Source organism: Vombatus ursinus, unplaced genomic scaffold (genome assembly GCF_900497805.2).
Source record: "Vombatus ursinus unplaced genomic scaffold, bare-nosed wombat genome assembly UNPS02014159.1, whole genome shotgun sequence".
Taxonomy (NCBI): domain Eukaryota; kingdom Metazoa; phylum Chordata; class Mammalia; order Diprotodontia; family Vombatidae; genus Vombatus; species Vombatus ursinus.
Genome location: NW_020953937.1, coordinates 1316224 through 1327118, shown reverse-complemented (window position 1 = coordinate 1327118; position 10895 = coordinate 1316224). Strand labels below are relative to the sequence as shown.

At 52.3% G+C, this 10895-nt stretch overlaps 1 protein-coding gene across 3 annotated transcripts in view; it reads left to right on the top strand.

The window, feature by feature from the left end:
* Positions 1-614: 614 nt before the first annotated feature.
* The window catches only part of LOC114040917 (zinc finger protein 2 homolog), a 14115-nt gene continuing 3834 nt past the window's right edge, over positions 615-10895 (top strand). The window contains exons 1-4 of one of the 3 annotated variants that reach the window (XM_027859149.1): positions 615-677; positions 3168-3259; positions 3960-4086; positions 5149-5247. In XM_027859149.1, coding sequence (XP_027714950.1) covers positions 3209-3259; positions 3960-4086; positions 5149-5247 — 277 coding nt within the window. In that variant the 5' untranslated portion in view covers positions 615-677; positions 3168-3208. Of the gene's footprint in view, positions 678-880; positions 954-3167; positions 3260-3959; positions 4087-5148; positions 5248-10895 lie in introns of those variants that run through there. The other 2 variants (XM_027859150.1, XM_027859148.1) reach the window with 2 other exon arrangements.

Below are 10895 nucleotides of genomic sequence, written 5' to 3'. Positions count from 1 at the left end.
CCCCAGAAACCACTGATGGGGCAGGCTGAAGATAAGGATGTCCCCAGGGTCCAAGCTGAGGTGCGCGCACAGCTGGGTGCGCTCTGGGTCACTGCAAAGGATTGTTGGTATGTCAAACCTCTCAGTTCTCCGACAGCTCTTCTCGGTGACCTGGTGGGGGCGCTCAAGCTACACGACAACAATAAGTGCCCCTCAGACACCGCGACTACGGGTTTCCTGCCGGTCCCAGGCACCCGCATTTGCACAGAAGGGCCGCAATGCGGGAGGGCTGGGAGGGGAAAGACCCCGCCCCGCCCCGCCCCGCCCCGCCCCGCCCTCCACTTTACATAGGCTGCATTGGGCGAGACTCTAGTGGGGCCGGGCCACAGAAGACCGCCGAGGCTTCTGGGAAGCGGAGCCGGTACAGAGACGGGAGGGGGGGGGACGGCTGAACTTGTGCTGGGCTTTGTCACGGCGCGCGCATGCGTAGCGCTCACCGAGCCTCCACTTCCCAGAGGCCTCCCGCTTCAGGCTCGGGCCGCGCCTGCGCTTGGAGCCGCCCCTCCTTCCTCTCCGCCCCTCCCCCCCACCCGCGCGCCCCAGAAGGACTCTGGGACTTGTAGTTCGCAGGTTGATGGCGGAGCGCTCGGATTCTCCTCCGCGGCTGGGGCCCTTTGTTCGCCTGAGGCTGAGGCCGGGTGAGTGAGGGCGGTCTGGAGGGGGGCGGGGCGGAGCCTGGGCCCTGCTGGGAGCCGTAGTGGCGGGGGAGGGGGCGGGGTGGGGAGCAAGGTGGGGCGCGACCACGTGGGGGGCGAGGGGGCGGGGTGGTGGAGGACCTCGGGCTGCGAGGTTCGTGGGGGAGGGGCTGGGGGGGCAGCCTCTGGGGGCGGGGCGGGGCACGGGGTGTCAGGATCAAAGCCTCGGAGGCGGAAGCGGCTTTTGGGCCCGTCTGGTTTTGGCTACCCATTTGGCAGGTGAGGACACTGAGGCTCGGAGAGGGCCGGGCAGGGAGAGCAGAGGCTGGGCTCTCTGGGGGGTGGGGGAGGGAAAGGGAGAGCGCTAGCCCGGGGTTGGGGGCGTCCCCCAGGCCCCCTGGAGCACTGCATCTTCGCCGGCTGGCTCCTCATCCTCCCTGTCCCGCATCCCCCCCCCCCCCCCCCCCCCCCCCCCCCCCACCCCCGCCCGGGGTCGTGCGCAGCCCCCAGAGGGCCAGACTGCCTGGGGGGAAGCAAGCCGGAGAGGCCTTCAAGGCTTTGCCAGCAGCTCCGCTTCCGTTCCCGTGGTTGATACAATGTATCCGTCTGCGGCCATTGTAACTCTGTGCCGCCGGGGCCCCCAGGAGCCCAAGGTCAGACATAACCTGTGCCTTCAACCCCCCGGGTGTCTGAGTCACCCGAGCTGAGCGTTACAGTGCCAGCCCCGGCTGAAGGAGCGCCCCGCCTCCCCCCCCCCAGGGTGAGGGTAGCCCAGGATGCCCGGGAGCTCGGACACCCAGGAGAAGACAGAGCGTCCCCGAGAACCTTCACTCGGCCGGACGAATGCGAAGGGCAAAGGCTGGAAGCCTGCTTCGCACCCTCATTCCCTTGGGCAATGGCTTGGGAAGAACGACGGAAACTGGGAGCAGCGTCCCTCTGTCCCCGCCGGCCACTACCTCTAGAGCCACCCCCACCCAGCCTGCGCACAGGTGCCTAGCTGGCCCTCTGCCTTTGAGGCTTTGACTTGATTTACCCTACCCACACACAAGTTGGTCTGAGAACAAGCAGAGTAGCTCTAGGGATGAACCTGGGCTCATGTCCCACTTGGAAAGCTGCTTTGGTGGTCTTGTGTAAGTCACTTAACTTCCTTGGGTCCTGCTCTGGGCTCAAAGGGCTCTGAGGCCCCTTGTAGGCCTAGACCTGGGGTCCTTCCTTGGGCCTCAGTTTCCCCCAACACAACATTTGGGGTTGTATTCCATGGCTTCTCAGGCCCCTTCCAGAACTAGACCCAGGGTCCCTTGAGCACAGGATCCATCTCTCTCTCCTCCTTCCCCCCCCCTCCAGAGCCTGCTCTTTCCCCCTGGGGGGTGCCTGCTCCCTCCCCCCAGTGCCTGCTCCCTCCCCCGGGGGGGGGTGCCTGCTCCCTCCCCCCCAGTGCCTGCGCCTTGCTCCCTTCCTCTCTCCCTTGATGGCCCCTCAGTCTCTATTGCCATTCATCTGACCACGGCTGCTCTTCAAGGTGCCTCTTCTTGCTTGGTTAGCATAGTACCTGGTACATAGTAGGTGCTTAATAAATGTTCCTTGACTGAGCAGTCGAGCATCCCCTCCCAGCTCTGGCTCCAGCCTGCAGCAGTCTCCACTCCAAGATGGAGGCCTTCCCTTCCCTCCCCCAGCTCTGTGTGTGGAGGCCGCCAGGAGTCCCCCCTGCCCATCACCTCTCCTTACTCCTAGCTGTTTGGTTTCTGCCTACGGATGGTTAGACCTTGATGTACACTGCCACGCTGCCAGAAATGTGCAAAGTGCCAGGCACCATGCTAAGCGCCTTACAAATATTATGTTATTTGATCCTCACACAACCTTAGAAAATGTGTACTATTATTGTTTCCATTTTACAGTCAAGGAAACTAAGGCAGGCAGAAGTTAAATGACTTGCTTAGGGTCACACAGCTAGGCCGCATCTGAGGTCAGACCCCAAGCCCAGTGCTCTATCCTTTGTTCCACCTAGCGGCCTCTAAATAGAATAGAAAAAACCTTTCCATTAAATGCCACATAGCCTGAATCCAATCTTTGTATTACCTATTTCTTTTTTTTTTAATATAATTTTTTTTTATTTTTAGGCAATTGGGGGGGGGGGGGTTAAGTGACTTGCCCAGGGTCACACAGCTAGTAAGTGTCAAGTGTTTGGTTTGAGGCCGGATTTGAATTCAGGTCCTCCTTACTTCAGGGCCGGTGCTCTATACACTGCGCCACCTAGCTGCCCCTGTGTTACCTATTTCTAAGACTGGAGCTTTGTCCCTGGGTCTCCAGACAATGACCCTGGCCCCGCTCTTTGATCCTGAGTGGGCCTGACTCTCCTGGCCTCCCTGTGATGGCAGGGCCAGAATCCATCGCTATGTCTGTGCGTGTGAATTTCTGCCTGGGGAGCTGCGGATCTGGGCAGTAGCCCTGGCCTCCAGCCCTGGCCTAGCTCCTCAGCCCTCTTCCTTCCCACAGCTGTGTCTCCTCAAGACTGCCCCCTTCCCCAAGAGCCGAGCATGGAGAAGGAGCAGAGAAGGTCTTCCGGGCGCCTGCCGCCCCGGCTCCAGGTGAGTTGAGCAAACGTCCCTCATCTGTTGTGTCTGAAGTCTTCTTTCACCCATCGTCCTTCATACCATGGTCTGCTAATCTATGGCCTTGGCAGTGGGTCCTGTACACCTGGAAGATCTCTGCTCCTAAAGGGCTGAGATAGTTTAGTTTTTGGCTAAAGACTCTTTCTTAGAACACAGTTCCCTCTATGTAGTTGTTCAGCTGTGTCTGATTCCTCGTGACCCCATTTGGGTTTTCTTGGTAGAGATACTGGAGTGGTTTGCTATTTCTTTCTCTGGCTCATTTTACCAATGAGGAAACTGAGGCAAACAGGGTGAAATGACTTGCCCAGGGTCACACAGCTACTAAGTGCTTGAGGCCAGATTTGAATTCAGGTCCTCCTGACTCCAAGGTTGGAGCTCCAACCACTGCACCACCCAGCTGCCCAGTACTACCTAATCTACTTGTGTGTCATAGGTGCTTAATATTAAGTTACGTGTGAAACTTGCATGGAGTTTCAGTCTGGAGATCTCGGATCTGAGTGTGTGCTTTCCTTTGGTGACTCAGTGGGATTTCCAGTGTACATTGCATACAGTAAGGGAGGCAGGTAGGTGGCCAGTCAGCCAGTCTCCACCAGATGTGGGCCTCACAGCTCTCCCTGAGGTGCGCACTGCTCGCTCGCTTCCCTCGAGGCCCACCCCTCCCTTCCCCTCGTTTCAGGAGTCGGTGACGTTCAAGGACGTGGCCGTGAACTTCACCCAGGAGGAGTGGCGGGAGTTGGACGCTGCCCAGAGGGATCTCTACTGGGACGTCATGCTGGAGAACTACGAGAACCTTGTCTTCCTGGGTAAGGGCGGCCCCGGCTTTGCTCTGAGGCCGCAGTGCAGCTCCGGCCTGGGCTCCGGCCTTGGGGTCTCTGAAGGGCTTCTCTGAGGGGTGATCCTTCCAGATTCACAGAGTGAGGCAATATCCCCCTACCCTTCAGGGCCAAGAGACAGTGTTTCTGCTTTCTGATGGTCTTTATTCTGTCCTGTGAAAACACGTGGCTTCATTGTTCTGGCCCTGGGCTCTGCCCACCTTACCTTACTCACTCTGGAGAGGGGGTGAATGCCTTTTCTCCCACATCACGGATTTGCATCTAGGGTCCCCAGGGAAAAGGTTCCATCTTCTTAGTACAGGCTTCCTTGGAGCCCAGATTGGCACGGGGCTTGCCCCCTGGGCCCAGCGTGCGGGGGCACTCTGGGGATGAAAGCGCTTTCCTCTTCAGAGTCAGGCAGTGCACTCCAGGGATGAGTCGCTGCATGTGCGTCTGGACTCCGCTGTGGCATCTGGTTGATTTTTTTAGCTCCCCTCCTTTGGAGTGCTGTGTTGGGTTGGGGCTTGGGGAGGATGTGGAAATGACTGAAATTTTTAAAAATCAACGGAACATTTCAAATCCAAGAGCTGAGGTTGTGGGCCTCCCCCCGCCGAAGCTGCCGTGACCCTCGCCCACCGAGATCGGCTGGCCGTGCCTAGATCTGGAATGAGGAGGCACCAATGTCAGGGGGTGTTGTCAGAACTTGGGAATGGGAGAATCAGGTCCAGGAGAACAAGGTGGTGAAAGGCCAGAGACTTTTGGGGGTGAGAAGGCAGCCGTTGCTCCTGGGACCTGGCCTGCTGTGGTCGGGACCGGGGACATGCCTGAGAGAGTGAGAGAGGGATGGGAGGAGGGCAGACGCGGCTTCATCCGCCGCTGCGCCTGCTCCTGGGCTGGCGCTGTGTCATGTCTGCTCAGATCCCGTCTTGTGCGCTTTCTCGGGAGAGGTTTGGATCAGCATAAGTAGGGTTCCTTCTGAGCCAGGTTCGGAACCCAAGGTCTCGAGCAGCCAGACTCGACGGTCGCCAGCGCTGTCCATTTCCATCCCATCAGCAGGGCTTCCAGTTTCCAAACCGGACGTGCTCTCTCATTTGGAGAGGGGAGCAGCCCCATGGATGCTAGAGGGAGAATTCCCAGGAGACGTCTTCCCAGGTGAGTGAGGGAGGCCTTGTCAGCTGGCCAGTGAGACCCCAGAGCCTTCAGAAATGGGCAGCAGGCAGATGGTGCCACAGGGCTGGAGGCCAGCAGGGGAAATTGGGAGCTTCCTAATAAAATCCAGTCATTAAGCATTTATTTAAAAAATTTCAGAGTTTTAAAAACATCATTAATTTTATTAATGAGATTATTCAACATAACAGTTATGTTAATAGAATAGTATTAACAATACATGTTATAGAAAAATATAATTAAAATAATAAGATTACTATAGTAATTTTATAAATATTAAATAGAAACTTGTGTTAGTTATTTGTAATTAGACTCATCTCATGACTCCATATGGGCCTTTCTTTGTAACAAAGAAGGGGGAAAATCAGAAAAGTGAAAGCCAGCCCCTTCTGAAAGTATCTATCTGTGCCCCTCCCCCTGCCAGACTCCAGGGCCAGGAATCACAGTGACATGGGTTTCATGTCTTTGGTTTCCATTGTTGTATTCTGTTGGCTTTACCTTGTAGTGGTTACACGAGTCTTCCCAAATATCCTCATGTTCATCCAGCAATATTCCATTTGTCTCATGTACGACCATTCCTTCAGCCATTCCACAATGGATGGGCACCCACTTTGCTGCCACCCACAGAGGGCCGCGATATTTGTGGAATGGGCTGTTGTGTCCTTGACCTCTGTGCGGGGGGTGTCTGAGCAGGATCCTCAGGGTCAGCAGATTAGCCTGACGCTTCTTCCACCCATCAGAGAGCATTTAAGGACTTCCTGTAGCCAGGGACCCTCCAGGAGCTCCCATTCTGATGGGAAGATGACATCACCAGGTACCTGCAGATACGGGAGTTGAGTCTGGAAGGAGGCCAGGGCTGACCAGAGGCAGAGGTGAGGAAGGAGAACATTCCAGGCATGAGGGACAGCCAGTCCAAAGGCCCCAAGGTGGGATGTGGAGGGTGGTGTGAGACTAGGCAGTGGATGCTAGAGTATGTGGGGGGGAGTAGGCCGGAAAGGAGGAAGGAGCCAGGTTGTGGATATCTGCTCTGTTTGGGGCGTCATAGGGAGAAAAGGGGAGTGACCTGGTCATTCCTGGGCCGCAGCCCAGTGGTGCGGGGAGAGACTTGAATCCCCAACCAAACTAGGATGAGGGGCTGAGGACACGGCGCCTCTAGCAGTGGCAAGAAGAGGTCCGGGAGGAGAGAGTGATGAAGGTAGAAATGGCGGCCTTGGTCCTGGCCTCCCTGGTGAGGGAGCAGGAAGGGTGGTGGGGGACACCCAGGGTGGGGGCCTCTGTGACTGGGAGCTTGGTGGTGCCGTGACAAGCACCTGGATGGCTCAGAAGAGGAGAAGGTTTTGGGGGGAAGATACAGAATTGAGTTTCGGCCATTCTGGAATCAGAGATGCTCGCGGGATAGCTAGCTTGAAAGGTCCAGTGGACAGTCGGAGAGGCAGACTAGGGCTGGGTACATCGATCTGGGGAAAATCTTCATAGCGATGGTAGCAGAACCCATGGGAGCTGATGAGAGCCCCGAGGAGGGAGCGTCTCCAGAAAAGAGTGGGGCCAGGACAGCCGCTGGGCTCTGTGGAATTCCAGATTGTTGAGCCGAGGAGTTGGAGCACAGCTCCACAAAGAGGGCTGGGCGTATTCCTTACTCGTCACCCACTGTCCCCTCTCTTCTTATCTCTGCATTTGGGCAGCATTGGGCCAGACCTCTGGAGCTGTTTGGATTTTCACTCCTGTCATTAATTTTGATTGGAACTGTCTTTCGTGTGGTTTCTAATGGTTTGCATTCTTTTGAGACCTATCTGGTCATGTCCTTGACCTCTTTCATATCCATTGAGGGTGGCTCTTGATCTCATGCATCTGTGATACTTCCTTATCTGTGACGATAATAATAACACCTAATGTTCATATAGCGCTTACTGTAATTAAGGTATCAGGACCTCATCAGAGCTGTTTCATCTCTTTTGGAGAGGCTTTGGTTTCCTTTTTGCAAAAGCTTTTCAGTTTCATGTAACTGAAATTGCCTATTTTGTCTTACTCACTTGAGTGTCTAGTGTATATTATTGCCACAGACCTTTGGAACACGTCAACTAGTTCTAAAAGAAACAAAGCCTTTTAAATGGACAGGAAAAAAAACAAACCTTTCTCCTTTGGTTAAGAATTCATTCCCTTGGGGGGGGGGGGCAGCGAGGTGGCGCAGTGGATAGAGCACCAGCTCTGGAATCAGGAGGACCTGAGTTCAAATCTGACCTCAAACACGTGATGCTTACTAGCTGTGTGACCCTGGGCAAGTCACTTAACCCCATTGCCTAGCCAAAAAAAAAAAAGAATTCACTCCCTCGCCATAATCATGAGAGGTGCCACCAAACAAGGTTATGTCTGTTGCGAGAGCTTCTAAAGAATCTTATGGAATTTTGATGTGAGGACATTAGAAGACAGCCGTTAAGAGTGACCATCACGATGCCTTCCGCCATGTCCAGTCCTTCTCCGTCTCACGTGACAAGGCAGTGCTTCTTCTTGCCAAGCACAAGTGGCACTGTTCCAGCTCAATCTTCTCTTTAGTGCATGGCCCCCCCTGTGTCCCCCACCCTCTCACTCATCTTCAATCTCTGTCTTCCTGATTCCTTCCTTACTGCCTATAAACACACCCGCGTCTCCTCCATCCTCCAGCGCTCATCACTGATCCATCCATCTCTGCTGGCTGATGTTCCGTGTCTCTTCCCCTTTGTGGCATTATTTCTGATTATTTTATTATCTTATTATTTTCTATTATTATTATATTATTATCTATATTATCTTCACTTAGTTCTGCGAAAATTGTAGGTGAATGTTTAGGGGTCACACAGTTCCCAGTAAGAGCCAAGAGTAGCATTTCTTCAGGACTTTGTTAGCCTGAGATCTAGAAATACTGGAGTTGTTCTCATTTCTCTTATACTCTTCTGTCATCAAAGCTATTTCTGGGTCCACCAGACTGGTGATTTTCTTAGTGTTGGCCCTACACTTAGGGCATTTCTGGTGAGGACAGTAGCCCTCCCAGTGCTCACCTCCTGGTCGGCTCTGAGGGGTCCTGAGCTAAGAGCATGGCTGGGTGGGTCTTGAGAAGGGGGCTGGATTCAAGAGATGTGGAAAGAAAAGCACCAGGGCAGATATTGGGAGGGGGAGTGAGCTGTCGAGGTTGTGAACCTGGATCACTGGAAGGATGGTAGACGCCTTCATGGAAACAGCGGTGAGAGGAGGGTTGGAGGTGAGATGCCTGAGAGACAGCCAGGTCGGCATGTCCCGTAGACAGGTGGTGCCGTAGAACCTGCGCTCAGGGCAGAGCTGAGGAGAGCTCTAGACGCGGGAGTCGTCGACGTTGGGGTGACTGTTGTACCAATGGGAGCTGACGAGGTCAGCAAGGAAGCATGTGGAGAGAAAGAAGAGGAGCGGGCTGAGGCCGGGCGTCCAGCCCCAGGGGGCAGGAGAACACGGACCAAGATCCAGGCGTTTGCTTCCTTTGCCTGCCTGGATCTAACAGCAAGACCTCTTTGGGCTGGTTTTCTCCTCCGTTGCTTCTCTCTGCTTTAGGAATCTGTCATTAGCAACACTGCTAATAATCATTCATCATCCTTGGCAGGATTTTATAGATGACTTTCTAGTCTCTTCCGTTCTTTCCTTTTGCACAGATCTCTGTTTAGCAAGCAAGGCAGGTATTTGCTGACTGTGATGCTTTCTGAGCTCCTTTGGGCTCCTCGTAGCAATTAATTTACGTTGGCTTAACTTCTAGATGAAATTATTATTATCGTGGTCAGCATTGAAGTCATTTCTGTTGCCTTTCTAATTCCGTGTCATCAGAATTGATCTACTTTGTCTTTTATGTTCACTTCTATCCCTTGTTTGGCCAAGACTTTTTAACCAAACTAATATTATGAAAGGGACTTCATTCCTTTATCCTGTACTTTTTTCTTATGACTTTTTTATATGAATGAATGAATGAAAAAAGCATTTCTTAAGAGCTTACTGTGTGCCAGGCATTGGGTTATGGGATTCAGATATTTTTAAAAAATGGGTATTCAGATATTAGAAAAAGAGAGAGAGTCCCTGCCCACAAGGAGCTTAAATTCTAATGGGGAGAGTTAGTACACATAGAGAAGTGGTAAGTAATAAATGGAGTTTTGTTTTGGGGGAGTGTAACAAGGTTTGGCCTTGTGTTGGGGGTGAGGAAGACTGAAGCACACGTGGTCAGGCAGATATTAAGATGGACTGAGGAGATAGTGGGATGGGGTAGGAAGCTGCAACATGTTGAGATGTACAAGGCCAGCCAGTAGATAGCGAAGGTTAAGTTGACTAGTTTGTATATAGTCAGTCAGCTGTGTTAGGCCCCCGTTTGAGAGTTCCAAAGGTGGGTGGATTAATGGATTGTAGGAATGGAATACCTAGCTGTGGAGGTCCAGGTCTCAGATCTGTTGCAGAGGTACTGATCCATGTGTGAAGGAGTAGTTCAGCCGTGAATGGCTGGTGAACGAAAGCATGGACTGACTCCCAATCACCATTTTCATCTTATTTGGGTATTCAGTATAAGATGGTGATCTAAAAATAATTTCTGCCAAGCTGTTTCCCAGTTTTCCTAGCAGTTTTTATGAAATAGGGAGTCGTCCAGTCAGAAATTTTGTTCTTGGACTTATTCATTGGGCTACTATTTCTGGTTCATTCTGGGTTCTGTTGATCTGCTTCTCTGCTTTTTAGTCAGTTCCAAGTGGTTTGAATGCCTACCAGTTTGTAGTATAGTTTGAAGTCTGGGAGTAAGTTTGAGGTCCATTTCTTTTGTACTTTTTTCATTTTTTCTCATGAGATTTTAGATCTTTGTTTTGCCAAGTAAATTCTGTTATTCTTTTGTTCGATTCCATAAAGTATCCCCAGGGTCATTTGTAGGGCACCACATCTGTCACTTCATTTACGTAATAACTCACTCTAATTGAGTTGGGTTTATAGCAAGGATGCCAGGATGGCTCAGCATTAAGAATATAATTGACCTAATTAAATGTATACACAGTAAAATCACATTATAATATCAGGAGATGCAGAAAGAAACTTTTGCTAAAATATAACATTTGTTTATAGGAAATATTCTGAATAGCAAGACCTGAAGGTAGCTTTTATTGTTATTCATTCATTTCAATTACGTTCAACTCTCTGTGACCTTATCTGGGGGTTTTCTTGACAAAGATACTGAAGTGGTTTGCCATTTCCTTCTCCAGCTCATTTTACAGATGAGGAAACTGAGGCACACGGGGTGAAGTGATTTGCTTGGGGTCACCCAGCTGGGAAGCGTCTGAGGCCAGATTTGAACTGTGCAATGATGCGTAAATCACTCAACCCTGTGTGCCTCAGTTTCCTCATCTGTAAAATGAGCTGGAGAAGGAAACGGCAAACCACTCCAGCATCTCTGCCAAGAAAACTCCCAGACAGGGCCATGGAGAGTCAGACGTGACTCAAATGACTGGACAACAAGAACTTCCTGACTCTGGGCCCAGCACTCTTTTATTGTGCCACCTCATTCCTTGCAATTAAGAAACCCTGGAAACTTTCCCCATGCAAGGAAGGGTAAAGCAAGAATTCTCTCTCTCTCTCTCTCTCTCTGTCTCTGTCTCTCTCTCTCTCTCTCT